This window comes from Rhizopus microsporus (genome assembly GCF_002708625.1).
Source record: "Rhizopus microsporus ATCC 52813 unplaced genomic scaffold scaffold_3, whole genome shotgun sequence".
Lineage (NCBI taxonomy): Eukaryota > Fungi > Mucoromycota > Mucoromycetes > Mucorales > Rhizopodaceae > Rhizopus > Rhizopus microsporus.
Genome location: NW_019671918.1, coordinates 1726474 through 1751823, shown reverse-complemented (window position 1 = coordinate 1751823; position 25350 = coordinate 1726474). Strand labels below are relative to the sequence as shown.

Sequence of the window (25350 nt, the reverse complement as noted above, 5' to 3'; positions counted from 1 at the left end):
GTGGCCTTGAAAGGCAAGCATGAGTGATGCACCAGGCTGAGGTATAGGAAACGTAGTATGTTCGGTCATAAAGAATGAAGAAAAAAGGATAAAAAAAAAGATGAGCTTTATTATCAATGATCATTGATAATCATGGCAAATCAAATTGGTCCAAAATGATACAAGTGATTCATTAGCCAATCAAATCGAGTTATTTGAATAGGTTGCAAATTGCGTACTTCAATTGCGTGCTGAACTTGAGTAAGAATAAGTAAGGGACCATAAAGATCCAAATCTGAGCTAATTCTACGATGGAGGTCTTTAATTTGATAGGCACAGTGACGCTATTGTCGTCAAATGAGCTTGTTCGATAGAATGTGTCCATCAGTTGATCCTTTTCTGCCCATCTGTCAAAGGTCCACTGGTTGAATTCCTGCTCATTGTGATATGGAATAGAGTCCACCCGATATCGACGTATATGAATATGGATTTGCTTTGGATATTGATTAAAAAAAAATATGCTTTGGATAGTAAACACATTTTCTGGTATCTCGTTTGGCTTTATGCCAGAATATCCAATAGTAAAATCATACACATATTCTATGCTATCTTCCAAAACAGTTGTACATAACCTTAATCCAGTTGATCTTGGTAGCAAGGTATAACGATTATCTTTCTAGAAAGGAAATGTTAGCACACATATGCTTAATGACTTATTACTATGCTTTACCATGTTATTCTTTTCTGCATATTCTTTGGATTTTTTACGAGTACAGTCGGAGATGACAGTTCCTTCGGGAAAGAGTACTAACCACATGGGCAGATGATGCCTTTTTGATCTTTGTAGGTTATTAATAATATTGTTCTTATCGAATGCCAACTTTCTTTTTAAAAAGATAAAGTCAAAAAACTTCATTCCCTAAGCAAAGCTAAGTATATTGTTCATAAGTTATGATGAACATACCCTTTTGAAAGTATGAGTAAAGTAGTATTTATGCATTGAATGAACTTACGTTCCATAAATGGGTAAATATTCTAAACTTTTCTTCAAAATAATTTTCACTGCACCATGTGCGCCTGCTAAATGTGCAATACCCCAAATATAAATCCAGTCAGCATAAATCTATCAAATTAGTCAATATATACCCCTTTCTACGCACAGGGGGGACAATTGTTTTTTTTTTTTACTTGATGATTTGCAATGACAATCATTCTTTCTGGAAGATGTAAGCCTGTAATATGATTTGAGTCATCAGACTGTAAAATATCTTGTACTGGTCCACAGCTCTTGTCAAAGGTCAACACGTATTCAGAGGGTGCAAATAGTTCCACCAAGGCAATTAAATTTTGAGACCACATTCTCATGGTGTATGAAATAAACTGACGATAGAGTTTATATGAGAATGGATATAGTATCAAAGAAAAGAGTTGTGTGAATACAATACAGGTTGACTGAAAGAATAAGCCAAAATTGACAAATAGAATCTGCATGATAGTATTAGGTGACCATATTGGCTGCGTTGTCGTTATACTTGGTTTATCAATCACTGTTGTAGATGCTGTTGACATTGTATTAGAAAGAAAAGAAAGAAAGAAAAAAATGATGCGTGCACCCCTTTAGATGATAATTTATTTATGGGGCAACAACTATAAACACTAGTCTACGTCATGTGATGTAGTATGCATTGACAGACATGCTTAATCTAATTGACTCCGATCCCATTTTGAATGGCCTATGGATATATGTCAGCAGAAAGAGAGAGAGGGCGGATAAAGACGGTGAAAAGTCACATCAGCAAAAGCCCTTACACAGCAAGTGCTTGATACTTGGAAAGATGAAGACGACGAATATCTAGCTTTGGATGTTGAGATTGTTGAAAAAAGAATTCAGCAAGCTAGACATGAAGAAGCCCTCATTATTGCTCTTTGAACTAACGATTTTTTTTTTTTTTGAAAGACCAAAAAATAACTTTCAGCAGAAACTAGAAGAAGAGAGAGAGAGAAGAGCAAATAAATGACGAGTTGGGCAAGATAAAATACTCTGGCTGTGGACCATTGTGACATAAGTTGAAAACAAACAGTGATCAAACACGACAGTTTATACTTTAAAAAGCATTAGACACAACTTTGATATCAATCAGTGCTATCACTTGGATATTTAAGAAAATATCTAAAACTGAGGCTTGTTTGCAGTTTTATAAACTCTACTATTTTCATTTTGAATGCAATATAAAAAAAGATTAGCCTACGTCATGTAGTGTAGACTAAGGACTCATTCAATGTATTAAGCATGCATCATATGCTGAGTGCTCATGCATTGACCATGATTTGTACCACAGATATCAGTGACAAAGCAGATCATGTTGTCTGTGTCAATTAGTTATCAACTAGAAGCTATTAAAAATGATATCAGCTCTATACGTTGTTTATTAGTGAATGTACACAGTAAACTAGGACGGGTACCTCAAAAGGCTTAAAAACACGTGCATTATGGCATTAGTTTGTCTGATAATTTTCAAGCGAATAAGATGAAGGAATTAAGTGACAATAGCATGTCTTAAAAGTATCCCGAACTATCACATTTTTTTTTAATTAATCTCGGTCCATAAGCTACTACTCGTCATCGATTTTATAGGAAAAAAATAAATACATCCAAAGAAGACAAAAGATTCAATTCAACATGGCTTGGCCTGTATTCAATGCTAGGCATTATATTTATTGTTCACAAAGTCATTCTTGTCACTCACCAATATCTCCGAACGTCAAACTTCGGGAGGAGGGAAATGCAATTATCACCTGATAGGATAACATGTATAAAGATGAAGCCGAGATCGTTGTGTATTTGAAAGATATACAACGCGTTTCACTCCATCTCAAGGCTCATAAATCTTGGCTGTGGGACCAAGCTGGTGTTTATGGCCAAACCAAACTTTTTTGAATCCCGTTGTTTGTCACATCTCTTTGTGCAAAGTGGACAAAGCTCAGTCTTGTATTCTTTGAACCTTGTATAGATCGCATTGTGTAAACCTGTGTCTCTCTTTTATTCAGCGCATTAGATGAGAGTGAGTAATGAATCAAGATGAGGGGTTACTAAATTTTAAAATAATGTAGTAATAAATTTCGTTAAATTGAATTCATTGACCAGATATGACTCCCTCTGTCGCTCTCTCTCACACAGCTCAACATAAAAAAGGGAGCAAGACTCATGTATTTGCAAATATCCTTTATAATTGATAGCTATTGATCCTCACAGGCTTCTTATATGTTGTAAATACTATATGACAGTGATTATATCAATTGAAAATCTTTTTGTTCTTCTTGAGTTTCCTTTTTTGAATACATCTGCGACTATATATTCCATCTTTTTTTATTATAAAAAGATGGCCCAGAACGGGGTACTGGGTTTTTAGTATCACTCTAGACACCTGTAGATGAAACTTGATCAATAGAAGTACTTGCTTGATACGTAACAATGACGCGGAGATGTGCACAGGCCGGGCGATGCTTTTGGTATTTCCTTGCAATTAAGTTTGTTCCGAGTGATGTGAGATTCGTACAACTTGCAATCGATTATACAACAAAGACTATTATCAGCTAGTAACGCTTTTCTTTTTATTGGGCCGCTCGTTTGGATAAACGTTGGACTCTGTAACACGAAGCTATGGTTTGTTACATTGTCCGTCATAAATGGTGGCACTTGGTACACATGTAATCTGTCTGTGAATGAGATCATTCAGTGTCTGGACTTCTTATCTACGCGTTTCCTCAACTTTTTGTTTTTTTTTATCAGTAAATATGATCGCCAAGGATGAAATCACATTTATTGAAATTAATGAATAATAAAAAGTAAAGTAAAGTAAAAGGGCTTAGGGCTAATGGTTGACTTCCTTGGCTTTCATCTTTTTTTTTTTCTACCTGTGGCTTTTTGTGCAATATGTGCACGGAGGTTGCTCGGCCCTGGATTTTTTAGTTTATCATATGGATTGTTCAATGAGTAAAGCTTCCATATGATTCTCCTATATGATTTCGCCACCAGCTCTACAGCGTGGATTGAGAATATAGTCTTGTGGTACAAGTATAGAGCGAAAAAAGTGCAACAGTTACCCCGTACACAGGGTCCCAAGAGCGCAGCCCCTCTCTCTCTCTGTTTAGTAAAGTAACTGAAGGTCTTCGTATTTCCTGTGGTTACATCAAGTTACCATGTCTGAATATAAAATTACTATAAATATTGCAAACGATGTCGAGTAGAATCTAAAGTTCCTCTTTTCTTCTTTATATTTATTTTCTTGTTTATATTAATTTATATATTCTTTGTAATTATTTTCTGTATAAAAAAAAATTGTAAATGTATAAGCAGCCAGTCTTCAACTCATTTGACAGCGTCAACAGTCTTAAAGATCTAAATACGCAGCCATTAACACACGCAAACCTTTCCAAAATTCGATTGGTGGATCCATCTGAAACTCCTTTGGCGCGGTATTGCTCAACGGTGCATGGCAGCCAAACGTCTTTGAAAAAGAAGCGACACCAAGACTGCGTTCTTGAATCACCTCGCATTGTGGCTTTTCCTTATCACAACGACTCGTTCTTTTTGCCTACTGCCGAGCATGATTACCCTGGAAGCGGATTAGACACAGCATCTATCGCCAGCTTATCTGTTCACACCATTGGCAGTCGTAGTACTTTACGACAACCACCTTCGCCTGTGAGCGCTGGGTTTCGCCGCAGCTCTTTTCAACGACGCATGTCCGCCACGACCCGGGATCATGGCTCGATCACCTCCAAGAACAGTCGCAGTTTGTATAACAATAAGAGACGATCCGCCAGCTTTTCTACTGTGTTGACTCATTCAGAACAAAGCTCCAAACATGGCAGCAAGCGACTGGGACGAAGGCTCAAGCAAGGCTTGCTCCGTTTCAAATCTACCATCACTCTCAATTCACACGATGAACTCTATTCCAACAGCTCATCCTCTGTTCCCTCTTTAGCTTCGACCAAGACATCTCTTACCGAAGACGAAACTGAGCCTAGTGCTCATCGTACTTGGTATAAAAAACTCTGGAAGTTTATCAAGCCTACTGAAAAGTCTAGAACTGAAGCCATTCTGTCTCCTACTGATCCTGTCTGGTACACTCAATACAGATCTAATCCCTCTTTGTAATTTCGTCATTCTCTATTGTACATTATCGTTAAAAAACTGTATACATTTATGAAAAAAAAGAAACTGGTTTTTTTCTTTTTTTTTTTCAACAATTAAAAACAGCTTTTGTCTTCTATTAATAGACTTTAGTATTTTCTTTATTGTGTATTTTATGTACAACCTGGTCTATTCGCTTTCTTTTATAAAGATAAAAAGTATAATCGGATGAAGAGACCTTTTATGACACATTTGTATGACAAAAAAGGTCTCACACATTTTTTGCTTTGAATGGGAAACAAAAAACGTGTTGGCTAGAACTTGTCGGTATTTCCATATTTGTTTTACAATATTGCACTCTTTCCGGAATGATTTGTCTTTATGATGAGAGAGTTTATTGAATATGTATGTAGGTTAATTGCACTCACGCATGCTAAAATATCTACACACGCGTGTGTGCACTATTACTCATGGAAAAAAGGAAACGAACTGGCCGTATCTGTGTAATGCGGTGGTTCGTGCGATATAGGACGGAAGCAAAGATCACAAGTTGGTGACACGTAACTTTCAGTATTGACATTGATAAATTTACTACTTTTTGTTATATTTTTATTTAAAATCAAGGGAAAAAAGAAGATATGTATATATGTATATATATGTATATATATATAAAAGGGAGTAAAAACTAGAAAAGAGAGAGAGACTTTTATATATAGTCACATTAGGCATATGGATTAGCGGCAAATACTCGAATAGAGGGTGGTGCTCTAACCATTTGAATGGTCAGCATGACTCTGATCTTATCCAGTGCCTTAATCGTCTGTGAAGACTGTTCACTGCTATAACCAGTACTAGCAGATAAGCGAGAACTGATAATGGAAGCTCGCTTTGAGGCTGATTTTTTCGGCGTACCGACGAGACCAGCGTTTGTCGCGGCACGAGTTATTTCTTCAAATTCTTTTGTATTCATAGCCTCTGTTTGAACTGATGCAGTCGATTGAGACCTTTCAGGATAATTTGTCAACAATTCCTCCTCTTCGTACTCATCATCAGACAAACTCCACTGTTGTTGCTGTCCTGTTGAAGGAATGACGCCCTCCTTCCAATACATCGTCAGGGCACGTTCCTTGGCATCATATTGATAACGCCAGAGTGGCAGATTAGCCAAGTGAATACGTCTTTCAATACCGAATTCTGGTATGGACACATCAAACCAATCTTCCATGACTGCAATCACACGTGCTTCCGTAAAGACGGTGGGAGGTGAATTCTCTGGAAGTGGTGGTTGCTGTTGGTGCTCTTGAATGTGCATCAAATATAAGGCAAGTGATAACAGTTTGCCTTGATAATTTGCTTCCAGGCTAGCTTCTTTCTTTGCGTTACAGTGTTGAGCAAGTTTTTGAATCGTGTCTCTATCCAGATAAAAGTGTTTTTCTTTATATACAATGTGAGTTTTATTTTTATTTGACTGCAGATATATATATATTTACCTCCTATCAGCGCAGCTTCCAATTGACGATGAACAACGATATCAACATATCGACGGAGAGGCGCAGTGAAATGAGTGAACAAAGGCGTGCCAAGAGCAAAATGAGAGTATTTAGAAATATCGAATGCACCTGCACAAAAGTATTTAGGTGGTTCCATTGTCTTGAGCACCAAGATGGATATTAACTGACGTAGCTCAGGATTTTCAATCGATTGAACGGATTTCTGAATGGTTGCAGCGTTGGTTATATCCAACTCGACGCCCAAATACTGAGAAGCATATTCTTTCAACTCGTTCTAGTTTGACATCAGTATAAGCATACACGCACACACATAGATATGTAAACTTACAATTTTTCTGCTATTGGGACAAGATTGACGACGCAATAAGGCCTGTTCTGGGTATTGACTGGATATCTTTTGAGCAACGCTCTTGTTTGCCAAAAATAAGAATTCCTTGAGAATAGTAGCAATATCAGGGAGTTTGTTGGAAATGGTGGCTGTTGTGGGTTTGAAAGGATCATCAAAGAATAACTTTTGTCTTGATAAAGACATGGCCTCTTTGGTATAACGTGCTTCATAAAGTCTAGAAGCGAGTTTGTGTAGCAACTGAACGTCACTGTCGATTTCTGTTCCATGGCTTTCACTGCCATCAACGATCTTTTGTACATCTTCATATGAGAGTCGAGCAGCAGATCTATTTTGTTTTATGGTTAATCTTATATATACTAGGAGGTTCATTCAAACTTACTTGACAATCGTCTTGCCAAACCAGGTATCTAATAGTGTACCATCCGAGCTAAGCTTCCAGATAACAGATATAGCCGGTCTATATTTATAAAGCAAATGAGTAAAAATGATACATTAGCTCGCTAATTTTTTACCTCAGCTCATTGACTGTAAAGTTGACAGCGTCGACAAGTTCGTCGGGCAGCATAGGTACCTGCTTTTGATCGAGCTCTACACGAACACCTCTTGCTCTAGCCTCTTTATCCAGGGGCGAGTGTGGTTTGATAAAGTGAGAAATATCACAAATATGTACACCCACTTCAAAGGTATCATCACCTAAGCGGACAACAGATAAACCATCTTCCAAAAGATTGCTTTCGATAGGATCAATCGTGATCATCCTACTGTGGCTCTCGGTAGTCAGGTCTCGACGGTTTTCCTCTTCAGTGGGTTGGTAAGATGTAGGTGGTACACATTGCATGACTGCTTCTGTGAATGGTGTGTCAGACACATTTGCATCAGCCAAGATGGCTTTGACTTGAACATTCATATCCATGATAGATCCTAGTTCTGCTTCGAGAGTACCAAATGGATGCAGAGATGTGATTGGCCATCTCTTGATTGACCCAACAAACAAACGGTTCTCATAGGCATCTGTGTTCTCAACAAAATCTTGAGGCGCTTGCTCAATAGGAATAGCGATGAGTGGAACACGCTTATCTGTGGCTTTAAACCAAACGATTCTTGGAACTTCCTTTTTCCCTCTATCCCCTTCCTCTTCTTGAAGCTGTGCTCTCTTATTATTGGGTCGGGACAATGTGAGGGTACTACAAATATATAAAGATGAGTCTTACGTTTTATCTAATACAAATGATACTTTACCCAGAAAACACTTGATTTTGAGCTCTTTCCAATATAGCCACAACGACACCTGCATATTTTGGCTTTACCACATCCGTTTCTTCATCGCCTCCAAATATGATTTCATTTTCATCTTCCTCATCGGGTAAACGCACCTTGGGCTGGCCATTATTTCTCGCCAACTTGGCATCTTCCTTTTCTTGCTTCTCACGCAACACTTTCTCAACATTGACCAACCTGACAGCCACGACATCACCTTCAAGCGCACGATTTCTACCTCGGGAGCCACAAATATAAATATCACTGCCGTCCAATTCGTCACAGGAAACATAAGCATCACTACGATTTCTCTTGTTGACACGTAATATACCACGCACAAGTTGACGGCTTCTGAATAAAGGTGGCAAAGCAGAAAATGGTAAATGAGCAATAAAGAGTTGTCGACGTTGATGAGGGTTTGCATCATCGTATCTTGAAAAGTTAACACGAGTAGGTGTGAATGGAACAAGAGAGAAGGATGATCTATTACTGCTGTTATTGGATGAAGTACCTGAATAAAAGTGAATAAGTATGTAAATAAATAATAAATAAAAAACAGGGAAAACTTACTATTCCTCCAATCCTCGAAATTACGAGAAGAACGACGATTGAGCTGTTTGTTGCTACTACCCAAGGATAAACTCAAGGACTTGCTGTTCATAACTGCTCTCTTATTGGTAGATGAATCTAAAAATGATTCTCCGTTTTCGTTCAACACAGGTAATTGCTGTAGAGATAAACGCTTCTTGACGTAACTTTCATCACTTGTGCTGCTACGTCTGTTAAACGTTCCCATCAGTTTGGCTTCAGCTTCAGCCAGAGCATCTTCTCTGGAAAGAGACATACTCTCGTCACTGGTTCGCTTTTCCAAACTTTTGCTACTCAGAGAACTAGGTGGCGTGATAGGCGGTAAGGTCTTTAAGGTTTGGATGACATCTTTAATGTTATCTACAGTAGTAATTTCTTCCTTTAATGTCTGTAAGCCCATAAAGCTTCGCCTGTTTCGAGCATTATTGTTGCTGTTTTTGTTATATGTCAGCGAGTTGGTCGATTTTGAAGAGAGGACGACCAAGTCCGAGTTGGCAGCAGAACGAGAGCGTTGATGTCTTCCCGTGGGTAGCATAGATACAGCCTGTTGGCGTTGTTGTACATTCTTACCAGTGTTTTTAAAGTCCAAACTAGATGATAGCCCATGAAAAGTACGTCGCTTATCCGAACTCTTTGTTGTGGTAACCTTGGTAACCCCAAATATTTAGTTTTTTTTTTTTCTTGGTTCTTTATAACCTTACCTCGGGTAAGTCGAATAAACCTCTTGTACTTTCTGGAGCCGTTTGTTGTTCTAAAGCGTCATGGTCCATTTAAAATACTTGTGAAAAGAAACGAGAGGATATAAGGAGTAAAGTTTGCTTTGCTTTTTTGCTTAAAGGAAAAATGAAAAAATAAAGGAAAGGGAATAACAGAGAGAGAGAGAGAAAGAAAAAATTGGCAATGTTCTTTTTTTTTGCGTTTGTGGATATGCAATGTAAATGGAGTTTGAATATTAGGTTACAATCTCTAAATTGACTTTGGGTCATTTGTGGCTAAAAAAGCCCCGAAAGAAGACAGAGATCTTTTATAAGATGACTTTATGAAAAGAGATATTCTTATTGTCTACTTAAGATGAGGAAAGTAAAAGGAAATGGGAGAAGGAAGATAGTCATGGTGATGACCTTGCAGGAAGTTTAATTTCTATTTGTTGTGATTTGGAGTAGAGTGAGAACTTTATTTAGAGGCATGAATAGATGTCCTTTTTTTACAGTAAAAAGTCACATACAATGCTTCTTTAGATCTTTTGAACTAATTTAGTATGGTTATTTAGAAGAAATATAAGAGAATAAGGTATTATAAAGATGTTATCGACAGTGTATTAAATCCATTATTACTCTTTTGAGAGAGAGGACTTTCATTGTTATGCTTTAGTCTGTAAACAAAGTTTTCATAGATATTTAATGCACCCTACTCTCTTCGCTTTGATCCAATAACAGAGATATATTGTTCAGTTTCTGTAGTTTTTATTAAACACTTTGTCAACATAAGCATATTCATTTTTCTTGCTTGTAGGGTGTAGCTCTTATTTCCTTTCATGCTCAACAAAAGAACCATTTCCACCTTGGAGAAGGAAAGGTGATCAGCAGGAGGTACATGTTTGCTTTGTCTGAGTTTTGGTTTTTTTAGCGCCTATTGTACTTGATGTGCCCATAATTAACATTTATCTTTTGTGCTGTGATATACGATTAACAAATAAAGTATTGTAATTATCCTATTCTTGGTCAAATAAATTCTCAGGAAACTTGTATGACATCTTTGGGTAGAGGACAACAAGGAAGGAAAAGATTTACAAAGAACTGTAGGCACGGAGCCACTTACACAAAAGGTTTACAGTAAATGAATATGATATGTATGCCCATTCAAGTCTTGTATAAAATAACACTATATTGCTTCTCCATTTTGGAAACTCGGAAGAAAGGGCAAGCTTTATTTTATTCGATGATAATTCACACTAAATCAGGTAACTGTGTCACCTTTCGTACAAGAGACCGTAACATCATTACAGAACCAAGTACGTAACAATTGTTCTTGCTGCGAGATCCTTCTTGGGAGTGAATGGGCAACAACCCTTCCTTGTTGGGCTTACCCTCTGGCCTATTGATCAATGTTTACCCGCTTGTAAGCTAAACAAGACAAAAACGATACAGAAGAGAAATCAACAGTGTTGCCTGGGATTGAATATTTGGTTTACCAAAAGAAGGTTTAACAATTTCTTGTGTCCCCCCTTTTGCTTTGTAAATATATGCGTTGTAACTTTAGCTCCTGAGGCCTATATTCCTCAGTGGTTGTTGAGATTGATAGCGGTCAAGGGTATTTTCCTTTAATGATCTGTACTTGCTTGTGTTCAATTTCTTGGCAAAAGGAAGCTCTTGTAAATATCTATGGATATTGCTTATTTCAATAGATTTGTGGGATATTTATACTAATTGAGAAACTAAATATGCAATATAAAGTAAATGATAAATGATAATGATATGTATATGAAAATGATAAATGGTAAAAACTTATATGATGCATGCATAAGGTTACTAGTGTTAACAGATATCAAAAATGATATCAATAGGATGGAAGCGATTCCGACAGCAGGAGGTTTTTCGTTTTCGGCGGAAGAGTCAAGGGATTCCAGCTTAAACAAAGCTTTTTTAAGTAAAGAGGCTGAGAATTGGCTGTTAAATAATGTAGACCACAGCTCCTTCCAAACTAGTAGCTTGGGAAGACAGCCATAAAGAAGGTGGGTAGTGTCCTCTACGGCAGACATAGTATAGGACGCGTCATTGTGGCGAATCCACAAGTTCAGAAAGGAACCTAAAAAGTGTAGAGCGGGTGGCTAGTTTACCAGCCAAGGCCCAGTGTCAAACAGTACGAGCTTGAAGGTGGATTAGGAAAACGTCAGCCACAGAAGATACAGTGGTCATGTATCCTTTATTTGCATACTTATCCAAATCACATTGAATAAGAAAAGTAGATTCACGAAAGGTCTTGAAACTCTTCTTGATACTATCAGAGGCATGCTTTCCTTGGCCAGCAAAGATGGAAAATATGTTATAAAACAGATTTTGAGTAACCATAGGTAGCTCTTCACCATTTTCGAGAAGTTCCAAGAAATAGTAATTAGCAAAAATGGATCCAGCATATATCAGTTGAGTAGTGTGATCAACTACTTCTTGAATCAAGGTAACGAACTTGGGATATCTACAGGCATTAGCCAAAGATGTCTTGATCACGAAACATAAATGATAAACGGGAGGACTTCCTCTCACTCTTTCATTGAACCGTATCAAGGAACAGGAATGTTCCATGAAGCCTTGATCATCTCGAACTGAATGTACTGCATCTGAAAAGATAACGAACTTTTTCATATATCTGGCAAAATTGTTCTAGAGAAAGAAGAAACACGTAAAAAGAGAAGACATCAATTCTTCATGTGTAATCAGTCATAGCTGTTTTTTTAGTATTTGCGTCTTTCATCCTTAGGGTGTAACATATAGTTAGACATATAGTTCTATGTTACTCTATTCATATTTCTCGTTTATTAGTTCTTTTCAAATTTATGGTACCGCCCAGTAGTCAAGAACAGTGACATTGCTGGCACATAGCAGATATAAAAAACATGTAAAGACTTATCATAAACACTTGATAACTTTAGTATGAATCAAGAGTACTGCAGACATTTATCGAACAAGTGCATCTTGCCATTTTCATACACCTTTTCCTTAATAAACAGTGGAACAACTCAGGATGGGACATGATACCGTAAAATAAGCCGTCACGATGCGCGCTACTTTTTTCGAAATAAACAATTTTTTTTTTCGCGTTCCTCTCTCTCTCTTTTTCACTATCCCAGCCTCATCGCAATGGCAAGCTCACACATGAACACCATGTTAGACACTCAGGCACTGATGTCTGAAATTAATACACCAAGCCAGATGGAAGTTGATGATGCTGCCACACCTCGCCCTCCTGCTCAAGTTCGCCGACCTGGCTTTACCCCTGACGCTGTTCAAAAGTTTGTAGACGAGACAGGTCTGATTGTGATGAAGTCATTTGAAACTTTTTTACAAACGTAAGATCACACCTAGTTACCTTAATCTATCTAACTGTGATTTTACATAGCTACAAAGACGAGCAACTGACGTATATGAGTGAAAGCAACTCGGGCTGGAAAGGATATCCTTATATGATGCAGATGGAAAATTTTATCACAAGCTTGTTAGATACGGTCTTTGTTGATTTTGGTCATATTGAAAGAAGTGATTCGACATTAGCCTCTGCTATTAGTGATCAATACTATCGGTAAAAACAATATGAAGCAGTTTGTAGATGGTTCCCTCTCTCTAACTTGTTTCTAGTTTCCTTCCTTTCCTTCGACGAGCTGTACATAATGTAGTGAGTGAACAGTTTCCCAAATGCTTCCAGCCAAGAGATCAAGATCTCGTACCTGACTCGGCGCTCAACAGAGAATTCAACGTTGCATTCTATGGATTATCTGATATGAACCGCGTACGACAATTAAAGACAGACAAGATCGGCCGTCTTATCAGTGTCAGTGGCACCGTCACCCGTACGTCTGAAGTTCGTCCTGAACTGACCTATGCATCCTTTACATGTAACGAATGCGGCAAAATTGTAAACAATATCGAACAGGAGTTTAGATACACACAACCCACGATGTGTCCTACCATCACCTGCTACAATCGTACCAACTGGACACTTAATATTGAAAAATCCAAATTTGTCGATTGGCAAAAGATCAGAATTCAAGAAAATTCAAACGAGATTCCTACTGGCAGTATGCCTAGAAGCTTGGATGTCATTGTCCGTAACGAAATGGTCGAGCGTGCCAAGGCGGGTGACAAGTGTGTTTTCACGGGTACCCTTATTGTTGTTCCCGATGTGTCTGCTTTTAGAACACCTGGCACATCTGTCGAAACCGAACGAGACACGACCACCCGTCCCTCTGACGGATTGGGCAAGGAAGGTGTGACTGGTCTTAGAGCCCTTGGTGTCCGTGATTTGACCTACAAGTTATCTTTCTTGGCTTGTATGGTGCAGCCTGCCACTCAAAACAAGGTCAACAATATCAACCTTCATGGCGAAGATGTTCCAGAAGAGACGATCCAGGATGTCTACAACACATTAACTCCCGAAGAAGTCGAAAATCTTCACAAAATGATTCGAATGGGCGATAAGTTCTACAGCAAATTGGTCGGCAGTATCGCGCCTTCTGTGTTTGGGCATGAAACTGTTAAAAAGGGTATTCTGTTGCAAATGTTGGGTGGCGTGCACAAGGTCACGCCTGAAGGTATGCATCTTCGTGGTGATATCAACGTGTGTATTGTTGGTGACCCATCCACAAGCAAGTCTCAATTTTTGAAATATGTTTGTAATGTCATGCCTAGAGCCGTGTATACCTCTGGTAAGGCTTCTAGTGCTGCCGGTTTAACTGCCTCCGTTATCAAGGATGAAGAAACAGGCGAATTCTCTATTGAGGCTGGTGCTCTTATGCTTGCTGATAATGTACACTTGCAAAAAAAAACAATTGAATGTGTAACTCACTTTACATATATAGGGTATCTGTGCCATTGACGAGTTTGACAAGATGGACGTCAAGGATCAAGTGGCTATTCACGAAGCAATGGAACAACAAACGATTTCTATTGCAAAGGCAGGTATTCAAGCTAGTTTGAATGCACGTACCAGTATTCTTGCCGCTGCCAACCCTGTCGGTGGTCGTTACAACAAGAAGCGAACATTAAGACAAAATGTCAACATGTCAGCACCCATCATGTCTCGTTTTGATTTGTTCTTTGTTGTTTTGGATGAATGTAATGAAATTACGGATTATAATATTGGTCGTCATATTATCAATAATCATCGTCAAAAGGAAGATGCCATGCAGGCTGAGTTTTCTACTCGAGATATTCAAAACTATGTTCGTTATGCTAGAACCTTTAAGCCAAAGGTATATAATGAATGTGTATTGAAATACAGGTGAACTGACATCATTCCATCTAGTTGACAAAGGCAGCTGCTGACAAGTTGGCTGAATATTATAGAGAATTGCGACAAGGCGATTCTCAAGGTGTGGGTCGAAATTCATACCGTATTACTGTAAGACAGTTGGAAAGTATGGTTCGTTTATCTGAAGCTATTGCAAGAGCTTTATGTAATGAAGAGGTAAAAGGATATATAAAATGTGAAAAAGAGAGATACTTATACGTTTGTAGATTACTGTTGCACATGTGACAGAAGCATACACTTTACTTCAAAAATCGATTATTCGTGTCGAAGAAGAAGATGTTAATATTGACGATGCATTTGATGACAATGAAATGAGCGAGCTGTTGACAAGCACAGAAGCACTCCGTAGTATGTCCTTGAACGAAACTGAAGAGCCCAGTGAAGAGCATAGAGATGTCAATATGGACCAACCTAAAGGACCCAGTGGTGCTTTCATGACATCTTCTGGAAAGATTTCCATACCTTATGAAAAGTTTGAAGAAATCAAGCAAATGCTGGCCATCAAGCTTCACCAAGTGCAAGAAGAATCTGATGAAGAAGCTGGTATCACACAGGATAAGCTGATCATGTGGTATCTTGAACAAATGGAAAATAATCTTGATGAAGAAGCTCTTGAGTTTGAAGTGACGGTTGTGAAGAAGGTCATTAAGAAGCTTCTAAAGACGGTAAGAATCATTTTATTTAAAGTTTTGCTTTACTCATCTTATATTGCAGGGTGAGACATTGATCGCTGTCAGACAAGATCAAGATGAGGATGCATTAGAACAGTTTAGTGAAGACAATCCCTTACTTATGCTTCATCCCAATTATGTCTGGGAATAATTTAATATTAATCATAAAACTTGTACATATATCAGTCAATCCATTCTTTTGCATAATCCAGGTTCATATCGCTTTACAGGTCACACAATAGACCTATTTTTCCCCTGCATATTCCACGTGACAAAACGTAGACTGTTTACTGCATTCACCCTTTTATATATACGCGTCCCTGAAGCTGTTGAGATATCTTTATAGCGAACATGTGTCAAAGATTCTGTTAAAACAGATTACCGCCTCCGCCTCTTTAAAACATGTGTAATTGATGAGAAATCATCCTACAAAAGTCAACAAATAGACCAGCGTAACACAATTCACGTCATTGAATGAGGGGCAACAATGCCCTTTTTTTGTCCTTTTTTTCTTTTCTTTTTCTTATCTTTTTTTTCCCTCTTGATAAACAAAGCAAAAGTCCTGCTGGTACACGTACATACATCAGAGCCTGTTACAAGTAGATCCATATTGTATCAGTTTTATAAACCATCAACATTTGTGTTCCAATGGGCAAGATGCAGAAACGAATAGAAGCCCACAGTAATGGTAGAGAGATTGTGAAACTAAGTTTTACAGTGTTTCCTGAGACAGAAACGCGTGGACTCTCGGTTTCACCTGATGCTGTCAGACGCGTTACCTTCTTTTCGCCTTCTGTATACAATATAGACCAGCGAGTGTTGGCAACGAGCAGTAGTGAGCATAATTCTAAAGTGGCACCTCCTTCAACAACGTCTCCTTTTCAAGGACCTGTGGGAGCGTATCTATTTCCTGGTCAGTCTTATAGTGTGCCTGTTGTATACGTACCAGCATCTATCATAAGTTCTCAATCCATCCTATACCAATCATTGCCTACAGCAACAACAAATACCCCTTCTTTATCAGAGTCTCATCATTCTACTCATCTTACATCATCAAAAACAAGTCCTGAACAAATCCAGTCAAGTGCCGTCTTTGATCAGAATGACCCTATGCATGGAGAAAGAAAGTATATTTGTCCTTACCTGGGGTGCAATAAAGCATTTATACGAAGCAACCATGTTGATCGGCACATCAGTTCAGTGCATACAAAGGCAGAAGGTTAGAATTGATATTGATAAATGAAACAGTCTAATATTATGTATTAGGATTTGATTGTCCTTTCTGTCGTAAACAATTTACGCGAGAGGATCATTTTGATCGTCATCTAAGCACACATAAAAAGCAAGCAAAGGACATGAAGCATACTATGGATGTAGAGAAATTAAGACAGATCTTACAAAACAATCATTCAGAGAGTCAAAAGAAGGAAGCTGGCTCTGTATTGGATTCAGATATTTTGCGTAGTACATCTGACAATACGTCACAAGTAGTATCAAATATTGAAAAACTATTACAAAATGTCATGGAACTTGTCAAGCAGAGAGAAAAATGTAAAGAGGACAATTAAACCTACTAGAGTGCCTTCCTCCTCTCTTGATTCATATATTCAATTCATCATTTTTTTTTTACAGCTGCATAAACCGATACCCTCCAATAAAAATAAGCCTGCATTGATATATTTCGTTCATTACTTTTTTTTTTCTTTTTTTTTTTTCTTTCTTTATAAGAATGTGTGGACGCTTTGTTTGTTTTTTAAATCCTGAGCAGATAGTTGAAAGACTTCATAGGGATAACTATTGTTGTGAAGATGTTCAAGTCGACTGTCAAGACTTTAGGCCGAGTTATAATGTTGCGCCAAAACATCAAATTGTTACTTTATATGAAAACAATAATCAAAAGTCTCTTAAAACAATGGTAAATGAATAAAACATGAATAAACCTTTGTTGACTCTTATTTTTAGGAATGGGGATATGTTCCTTCTTGGATAAAGAAACTACCTATCAATCGAGTAAGTGAGAGAAGGGGACGATATAAATCTAACAGGTACATAGCCAATCAATGCAAGACAAGAGACGCTGGAACAAACAAAAGGGTTTTATGTCTCATCCAAGGATACCCATCGATGTGTTGTTGTTGCGGAAGGGTAAGAATGATGTTATTCAAAAGACACGTTTTATAAGTTTCTTAAAGGTTCTATGAATGGAAAAAATTGGGTAATGGTACAAAGCAACCTTATTATATCAAAAGGAAGGATGGTCAATTGATGATGTTTGCTGGATTATATGACATCAATGAACTGACAGATAAATCATATACATGTGCTATCGTCACTACAGAAGCATCCAAAGAATTTTCTTCTATTCATACTCGAATGCCTGTCATTTTAAATCAAGATCAAGTGAATACATGGATTGATGGCTCAATACCTTGGTCAAGCCGAGTTATTGACTTGATGAAGTCATTTGAAGGAGAATTAGAATCGTAAAAAGATCATCTATTATATATTAAAAAATTAACAAATATATATTAGCTATCAAGTGACAGATAAAGTGGGATCTGTCAAGAATGATTTCCCAGGCTTGGTGAAGCCCATAGATAGCCAAAGAGGCTCTATCTCACAATTCTTAAAGCCACAGTGTCCAGATGAAGAAAAGAACAAGGAGATTGCACCTTTTGATATGGATGATACGAACAAAAAGAGGAAATCAAATCAGCAAGAGAAAATTACGCATTTCTTTAATAACAATAATAAAAGGAAAAGAAATTAATAATCTGCTGCCCAACCATTGTCTTTTAAGAAATCTTCAATGGCTTCCCTAAGTGATAAATTAGGTACTAAATCAGATTCTTTACATGCTTTTCTTGTAATTGGATCAAAGTAACCGTTCCTCTTGAAATGATCCAGTAAAGATTGCCGTTCATAGGTTATTCCATCTATTTATCTATTAAGTTTTATATGAAATGAAATATATACTTTTTACCTGGCGTGAAGACTGGGTCATGCATGATATTGAATGATATTTTATCCAAATAAGCATCTGGTATGTCTCTCCTCTAATAGTATGATATGTGAGCATAAAAACATACAAACACATCTTATTTCCCTTACAGTCGCGTTTTCTCTTGATTGAACAAAGACATTCTCTACTTTTCTCAGCTTTTCATCCTATATCAAGTATCAATAAACCCCTTATCTTGTCTATGCTAATTGTCTTACAATATTGTAATTTATAGTATCAACTGCTTCTTCATCTGTTCCTTCCTTTTCCAACAACTCTTTTCTTTCCTTTTCAATCAAACCTTTAACATATCGCAATAACTCTGATTCCTTTTCTAATCGAATAGCTTCGTCATCTTCCCATTTCTATAGACATTATATTGTATATAAATCAAGCATGTATATATACAACGTGTATATATTTTTTATACCTTCTTTCTTGCCAACAACAGGGCTTGAAGAATATCATTGACATATTTTACTTTTTGTTGAATAGCTAATTGATAACCAATCTTTAATTTATTCAATGCTATCGTTTGAATGAGTATCAGTCATGAATCGGTGTATTGATATCAAACCTTCTGTATGTTGCTTCTTTTCTGTTAATGCTTGTCCAAGCTATGTAAAGAGTAAGAATCGTTTGGTAATTAAATCTGATCCTAGTTTACCAAATAATATGCTTTTACTATAATAGACTCATTAATAAGCATATTATGTAATATATACAATTTCAACTACCTAGCTGTGGGTCAAGTTCAATCGCCTTTCTACAGTCTGATATCACTTGATCGTATTTCTCCAGCTGATTTTATTACATGATGGTGAGTTCCTTTTATATATACAAAATATACTATTATACCTTCAGATAGCATATAGCTCTATTTGTATAATAAACAGGCACACTTGCATCTTTTATCTATTAAAAGAAGAACAATAAACATTCAAAGAAGAAGAGGTAGCTTGTCTTTTTTTAAAAAACTTTCTTTTATTTTACAATGGCACTTGTGTATTCTTTAATAGCTTCTTCAAACCGTTTCTCAGCAAATAGTTTATTTCCTTTGAGGAAACCTAATATCAGTATTTTACACACATATACCACTTTAACTTACCATTTGCCTTGTGTTGCTCTGCTGCTTCTTTTGACATTTCAAGATTATTAATACACAAAAAAAAGGGAACCCTTTTTTTTAGGGGAAAAAGAGAATATATTAAAACGGCGATAAAATACGAGTTTCTGTTGTGATATACACCATTTCCAGAAAGAGATGTTGCGCTGACTTGTCGCTTTTTCGTATAAATTGTATTGCAAAAACTGCAAAAATGCGACTTTACTTTTTGAAAAGACTGTAATGTATCTATTCAGGAAATTAGAAGAGAATAATCAAGGTGTGTATGTTATTTAATGAGCCTTTTCTTTTTCAAAAAGCCTTACAAGTGCAGAAATACCATCCTCTTTAACATCGCTTTATAAACATTGAGGATATTTATCATCTTTCTTTTTACACTTCAGAACCATTATTCCTGTTTTAGCCAATAAATGATCAAACTTCAACTCGCTGATCCTTAAACCTTATTCGACAATCACCTTTTTTAACGAATGCTGACATGATTACATAATAAACTCACTATTTAGATTTAAACAGGCTAAAGTATGGCTTGCACATAATAAAAGATTTCCCATTCATCTTTTATCTTCAAACAAAAGCTTTTGAGCATCTATAAGCTCTCCTTTTTCTTAAGGGAAAACAGCATTCTTTTCTAGTAGATCCAAAAGATACAAGAGAAAACAATATGCACTAATCAATATGCAACATGGTTCATAGAGAGCAAGCAGGGAATAATTCAACGAATCAATTCGAGCAATCTGTGTGACCGGATCTTAATAAGGAATAATGTCTCGATTTCATCATCATCTCGTGTATCTGCTTATTCTTTCTTTTTTTCTTTATTATTTTATATTTTTCTATATGGCTGGAAAAGGAGTTGTTCGTAGTATGTAAGTTTATGCATAAAAGCTATTATAAAACCAAGTGAAACTAATCATCAAAAAAAAAAAAGAAAAAATATTGCTAAAGGCTTTAGTGATGTTCAAATTAAAGTGAGAGAAGCTACCTCTAATGACCCATGGGGTCCTAGTGGCACACTCATGAATGAGATAGCTCAACTCACTTTTAACGAGTAAGTGAAATATTATAAGTATGGCTATTCTTATTAACCCTAATAATAATAATAATAAAAAGATCTGACTTTATTGAAATAATGGATATGATTGACAAGAGACTAAATGATAAAGGAAAGAACTGGCGTCATGTATTCAAGGTCGGATATATACATATATATATATATAAAACACATGTGTGTCTCCTTATTAATACATTTTGTAGGCATTACTCTTGTTAGATTATTGTTTACATGTGGGGTCAGAAAATGTCGTTTTATACGCCAAAGAGAACGTCTATGTTGTAAAAACCTTGAGAGAATTCCAACATATCGACGAAAGTGGAAAGGATGTAGGAGCAAATGGTAACACCATATTTTTTCTTTCTTTCTTTTTTCTTAATATATTTCTTATAGTGAGACAGAAGGCAAAGGATGTCACAAATTTATTAATGGACGATAATCGATTAAGAGAGGAAAGACGCCAAAGACAGGGTATGCGTGAAAGAATGGCACACGTTGGAGATTATCTGAATGAGACTGTGAGACAAATTGATGGTGGTCAAGGGCGTTATGATGAAGACGCTGATCTACAGAAAGCAATAGCCGAAAGCAAACGCATTGCTGAAGAAGAAGCAAAAAATAGACGTCAAGGGTAAATAACAATGGCAAGAGGATATTTCTGTTATTTATCACATGTCCTTTATATAGTGACGATGATCTTGAAAAAGCCATTCAATTAAGTCAACAAGAAGCTTTTGAAAAAGAAAAGAAAGAAAGAGAAAGGTTAGAAAGAGAAAATACTCAGAATTTGTTTGGAGTATCAAGGTAATGATAGTGTGTAACAATTGGGTCCCTATTGTATTAACATACCCTTAGCTTTCAAGCATTCCCTGCACAACAAAATGCGGCTATCAACAATCCATACCAGCAACAGCAGCAGCAAAATCCTCCTTTGCAGTTAGAGTGGACAGCTAGTAACAATGCCTTTAGTGGATTGCAAAATAACCCTTACCAGCAGACACAGAATCCCTACCAATCAGCATTCAGTCCCAATACACTCCAGGCACAAATGACTGGATTTCCTCAACCCACTCCATCATCAGCTGTCGATTTGTTTTCACAGCAACCTCAATTGACAGGTTTCCCTGCTACTCAACAACAACAACCGCAAATGACAGGGTTTCCTGCTACCCAACAACCGCAAATGACAGGATTTCCTGCCACTCAACAGACAACAAATAGCTTCTTGTCCACTCCTAGCTTTCAAACAAGTATGGTAACAGGAACAAACCCTTTCTCACAAATGAATACAACCACTCCTTTACAACCACAACAACCACAACAGCAACAACAATCTTTTGACTATAGTGGACTCGTATTTGGTAATCCACAACAACAACAGCAACAACAGCAACCATCCTTTTCGCCCAAGTTAAGTAACAATAGCAATTCTCCTTTCAACTTTACTTCTTCTCCTGTAACTGCCAGTGCAACTACAAGTACTTTTACCTCGTCTATGACGCCTACTATGAGACATGCTAATGCTTTCTCATCTCCTCAAGTATGTAAAGAAAAGAAAGAAAGAAAAAATGTAGAACTCATCTTTTTAACATATATAGCTGGGAAATTCACAAACGCCATTCCAGAGCGAGGCGGATTCCAAGTATGCCAAGTTAAACTCCTTGTTGGCCAATAAAGAGTAAAAAAGAGATAATAAATTCTGAGCTAAAGCTAATGATGATAATTAGTGATGGTATGGATACATTTGGAAATCAAGGCAATCTGCGTATCCCATAGTAAAGTATAACTCACATACTATTTCTTATAATAACAAACTGACGTGCACAATTATAGTGGCACTGGCTTTGCAAGCAGTATCGGCTTACAAAACACTAGCAATAATGGAATGGACAATAGTGCTAATAGCTTCGTAAGTTGTATATTATTTAATCCATGGTTCTCTTTTGTTCTTATATGTTGATGATAGGGATCTATAAGCAGAAACCCTTTTGGACAAGCAGCGGCAAATAATAATAATAATAAGCCTGCTGGTCAGAAAAGTTTATTAGACTTGATGCAAGAACAGAAGCAGATGAACATCTTATAGTAAATACTTTTTCCGAATTTTTTGTTACAACTCTCATCAATAAAATGAACATCTTTTTGGACATAATATTTTAGATGGAATGAGGCATGTCTTGATTATAACCCCAAACTAGACGAGAAACCCATCAGAGAGAAAGAAGGAGTATACTTTTTTGGGGGATAAAGCCGATAAGTACCTTGAATTTAAGCATATCCCCTGTCAGAATGCATTGAATAAGTATTAATGCATAGATGAGGGAATTAGAACAAGCTTATGCATAATGTTTTTTACCGTAGCGTCTTCGTCTTTGAAAGGAGAAAGGTTCTAAACAGATTCTTTCACTTTTAATGATGGTTTGGCAATAGCGCTTCTTAATGTATGTCGATAAGCTCGTACCTCAATCTCTACATTTAAAGTCGATAATTTACATTAGACTTTTATGTGTGGATCTTAAAAAAAGAAATCAATTTCTTTAAGAGATGTACTGCATGACGTGCAGTGTGCAGATGCCAAAAAGAACAGAGGCGAAGGCTTCGGTTAAAATAACCGACATTGTAATTAAACAACTCTAATTGAAGTGGGGGAAGCTTCCGAGCGTGCAATTAAACCAAAAGAAAATGAAACTCTTGGCAAAGGTCAAAAAATATCACGTAAGAAAAATTTGCCAACAAAGAGGAAATGATATGTGGCAAATATAGCCTACAATCCGATAACTCCATGAGCGGGGCGTATCGGTGAAGAACGCCCACTCTCCCCTTCCAGGTAATCAAAGCTTTTTTTTTTCAAGTATCGGCGAAATGCAGCTTTGTACTTGTGCATCATCAGTGACCAAAGCAATGAGTCGATCATTTTTTGTAAGGTTATAAAGAAATGTTTTTGTGTGCAACGAGGGATTTTTGGCTACAGAAAGATACAGAGAAAAGAAACGATCAAGCACGCTTTGTATGTAAACTATGTAAATTGTCGTCAGTAAATGTTGGACAATAGCAGAACAATGCAACACAGGTTCTTTATAGAGAACGCAGAGAAACGAGACGGGGGAGCGGGTGGCAGTTTTTCCGTTTTATAAGCATCCAGGACAAAATTAAATACCATCATCCTCCCTTTTCCAGGAGTGGCTGCGTCACAGAGGAAGAGAGAGAGAGAGAGATGTAGGATAAATGACGGAAAAATAAAAGCCTTTTGTAAAAAAAAGAATTTCTTTTGCAGTCTCTTTACATCATTTTAGTGTTACAAAATTAAGCTTTAACCATCTTTGTATATTTCAAGGTTATTATGGTATTCGGTAGTAAATTCTTTAGACAATAAAGGATAGACTAAGAGAAAGAGTATCTTTGGTTTCCTTTTGCAGCTCTTTGTATAGTAAAGCATATGGCTGTCGGTTACATTGAACAGCATATGTTGTCAAAGCACGAATTTTAAAGTTTAGAGAGATGTATAATAAAACGGCTTAATGTTAGGTAATAGTAGCCTGCAGACTACACGTGCTTCATATTGTATACCTTGACCTGCTTATTTCGTCCATTCGTGTGCCCTTTTTGAACAAATTACAAGGATGTTTCGACTAAAAATAAAATACGAGTAATATGGACATGGGTACGGGGGTACACACATCTGTATATGTTTCTTTATAATGCATGGATACATACATAAAAAAACAAGCTATACCGTGACTCTTGTCTTTCAGTAAATGATCGGATCACGAAATAGACTATAAAGACGAGGGAAGAGGCTGTTGTACTAATACTACTAAATTTGTCTTTACTACTCGTTCAGTTTGTTTATGTTTAATAATGAGAATTGGGATGTTTATCCTCATTGTTGTTGCCTTTGTTCAACATTGACAACAGTAGATTAAGCACGCATTATTCTTCCAGTGAGATTGAAACGATGGTTATCAAGATAATGATCATTTGTTCTCACGCATAAATATTATCCTGGGAGTGATTTTATAAACATTTTGCTCAATTAAAGAAATTTCATAGAACAAAAGAGCTTGTTGACGCGCTAAAGAGCTACAATAAAGCTTGTAGATGGTAGTCTGTGTACACATCAAGGGGAAATGTAGCCCATTGTTTTTGAAATTTTTGTCAGATTCTACCCTCTCTAGCTATTGTAACATGAGTGCCTAGAGCACTATCAATATTCTCTTTTTCTACGCAATGTGGCTTATAGACAAAAGGATGCTTATTGTATTTTAAAGTCTATTTCTAATTTAGTCTTAATCAGCTTCTATTTATCCGTTTAAGTGAGCATCCCCACACTTTTTTGGTCGAGTTTGATTAAGTGAAACTATTATACATATGAATTCATGATATGTGGCTTACCTTATTAAACAAAAGGGGCTGAACACAGAAAGAGAGAGAGAAAGAAGAGAAAAAGAAAAGGTCATTAAAAATAGCCCTAGAACAAAAACGTAGGCTTAGTCTTTCAAAAAAAAAAAAAAAGACTCACATTTCAGACCCAATAGGATATTTCCGTTTCTGGTTTCCGTTTCTGATGTTCGTTTTAGCATGATGGTAGGACAAGAATTAACCAAATATAAAATGATAAAAAGAAGGGCCTTTTTTTTTTTTTTTTTTTTTTTTTTT

At 36.8% G+C, this 25350-nt stretch overlaps 10 protein-coding genes across 10 annotated transcripts; 6 read left to right on the top strand and 4 right to left on the bottom strand.

The window, feature by feature from the left end:
* Positions 1-190: 190 nt before the first annotated feature.
* RHIMIDRAFT_198584 (uncharacterized protein) lies at positions 191-1470 on the bottom strand (the record flags this gene model as incomplete). Its single annotated transcript, XM_023606300.1, has 5 exons — positions 191-655; positions 710-898; position 944; positions 993-1102; positions 1168-1470. The coding sequence occupies 5 exons, from the start codon at positions 1468-1470 to the stop codon at positions 191-193; spliced, it is 1068 nt and encodes a 355-aa protein (XP_023469499.1).
* Positions 1471-4110: 2640 nt separating this feature from the next.
* On the top strand, positions 4111-5256 carry RHIMIDRAFT_273486 (uncharacterized protein). The gene has a single exon (XM_023612390.1). The coding sequence runs from the start codon at positions 4325-4327 to the stop codon at positions 5138-5140; it is 816 nt and encodes a 271-aa protein (XP_023469498.1). The 5' UTR covers positions 4111-4324; the 3' UTR covers positions 5141-5256.
* A 441-nt stretch (positions 5257-5697) lies between these two features.
* Positions 5698-9705, bottom strand: RHIMIDRAFT_311702 (RNB-domain-containing protein). Its single transcript, XM_023614748.1, has 8 exons — positions 9523-9705; positions 8804-9467; positions 8216-8744; positions 7489-8160; positions 7356-7433; positions 6956-7301; positions 6607-6901; positions 5698-6550 (listed from the first exon to the last, which is right to left on the bottom strand). The coding sequence occupies exons 1-8, from the start codon at positions 9589-9591 to the stop codon at positions 5838-5840; spliced, it is 3366 nt and encodes a 1121-aa protein (XP_023469497.1). The 5' UTR covers positions 9592-9705; the 3' UTR covers positions 5698-5837.
* Positions 9706-11673: 1968 nt separating this feature from the next.
* On the bottom strand, positions 11674-12180 carry RHIMIDRAFT_235126 (uncharacterized protein; the record flags this gene model as incomplete). The annotated part of the gene is made up of 1 exon (XM_023608307.1): positions 11674-12180. One exon carries the CDS (start codon positions 12178-12180, stop codon positions 11674-11676), a length of 507 nt encoding a protein of 168 aa, XP_023469496.1.
* A 567-nt stretch (positions 12181-12747) lies between these two features.
* RHIMIDRAFT_199048 (MCM-domain-containing protein) lies at positions 12748-15561 on the top strand (the record flags this gene model as incomplete). Its single annotated transcript, XM_023606342.1, has 6 exons — positions 12748-12884; positions 12935-13114; positions 13171-14338; positions 14391-14783; positions 14837-14998; positions 15049-15561. 6 exons carry the CDS (start codon positions 12748-12750, stop codon positions 15559-15561), a joined length of 2553 nt encoding a protein of 850 aa, XP_023469495.1.
* A 495-nt stretch (positions 15562-16056) lies between these two features.
* RHIMIDRAFT_93128 (uncharacterized protein) lies at positions 16057-16884 on the top strand. The gene has a single exon (XM_023615891.1). The coding sequence runs from the start codon at positions 16162-16164 to the stop codon at positions 16735-16737; it is 576 nt and encodes a 191-aa protein (XP_023469494.1). The 5' UTR covers positions 16057-16161; the 3' UTR covers positions 16738-16884.
* A 358-nt stretch (positions 16885-17242) lies between these two features.
* On the top strand, positions 17243-18283 carry RHIMIDRAFT_198560 (DUF159-domain-containing protein; the record flags this gene model as incomplete). Its single annotated transcript, XM_023606297.1, has 5 exons — positions 17243-17428; positions 17476-17523; positions 17567-17658; positions 17706-17996; positions 18046-18283. 5 exons carry the CDS (start codon positions 17243-17245, stop codon positions 18281-18283), a joined length of 855 nt encoding a protein of 284 aa, XP_023469493.1.
* RHIMIDRAFT_248889 (U-box-domain-containing protein) lies at positions 18280-19223 on the bottom strand (the record flags this gene model as incomplete). The annotated part of the gene is made up of 7 exons (XM_023610569.1): positions 18280-18449; positions 18497-18569; positions 18625-18681; positions 18733-18879; positions 18945-19042; positions 19092-19131; positions 19200-19223. The coding sequence occupies 7 exons, from the start codon at positions 19221-19223 to the stop codon at positions 18280-18282; spliced, it is 609 nt and encodes a 202-aa protein (XP_023469492.1).
* A 1349-nt stretch (positions 19224-20572) lies between these two features.
* RHIMIDRAFT_199144 (ENTH-domain-containing protein) lies at positions 20573-21329 on the top strand (the record flags this gene model as incomplete). Its single annotated transcript, XM_023606348.1, has 3 exons — positions 20573-20691; positions 20754-20832; positions 20898-21329. Coding segments are annotated over 3 exons (630 nt in total), but the record flags the coding sequence as incomplete, so codon positions are not given.
* Positions 21330-21536: 207 nt separating this feature from the next.
* On the top strand, positions 21537-22842 carry RHIMIDRAFT_93085 (uncharacterized protein). Its single transcript, XM_023615890.1, has 6 exons — positions 21537-21812; positions 21852-22234; positions 22293-22372; positions 22422-22469; positions 22528-22603; positions 22661-22842. Exons 1-6 carry the CDS (start codon positions 21743-21745, stop codon positions 22778-22780), a joined length of 777 nt encoding a protein of 258 aa, XP_023469490.1. The 5' UTR covers positions 21537-21742; the 3' UTR covers positions 22781-22842.
* Positions 22843-25350: the final 2508 nt, after the last annotated feature.

What these genes read in the sequence shown, in the direction of transcription:
- RHIMIDRAFT_93085 (XM_023615890.1), top strand. Translation starts at nt 21,743, where the DNA reads ATGACTGGATTTCCTCAACCCACTCCATCATCAGCTGTCGATTTGTTT. An exon ending in ACAGCAACCTCAATTGACAG is followed by an intron (nt 21,813 to 21,851) that starts GTTTCCCTGCTA and finishes CGCAAATGACAG; the next exon opens with GGTTTCCTGCTACCCAACAA. An exon ending in ACAATAGTGCTAATAGCTTC is followed by an intron (nt 22,604 to 22,660) that starts GTAAGTTGTATA and finishes TGTTGATGATAG; the next exon opens with GGATCTATAAGCAGAAACCC.
- RHIMIDRAFT_93128 (XM_023615891.1), top strand. Translation starts at nt 16,162, where the DNA reads ATGGGCAAGATGCAGAAACGAATAGAAGCCCACAGTAATGGTAGAGAG.
- RHIMIDRAFT_311702 (XM_023614748.1), bottom strand. Translation starts at nt 9,591, where the DNA reads ATGGACCATGACGCTTTAGAACAACAAACGGCTCCAGAAAGTACAAGA. An exon ending in TTTACAGTCAATGAGCTGAG is followed by an intron (nt 7,434 to 7,488) that starts GTAAAAAATTAG and finishes TTATAAATATAG; the next exon opens with ACCGGCTATATCTGTTATCT. An exon ending in GGAAGCTGCGCTGATAGGAG is followed by an intron (nt 6,551 to 6,606) that starts GTAAATATATAT and finishes TTGTATATAAAG; the next exon opens with AAAAACACTTTTATCTGGAT.
- RHIMIDRAFT_273486 (XM_023612390.1), top strand. Translation starts at nt 4,325, where the DNA reads ATGTATAAGCAGCCAGTCTTCAACTCATTTGACAGCGTCAACAGTCTT.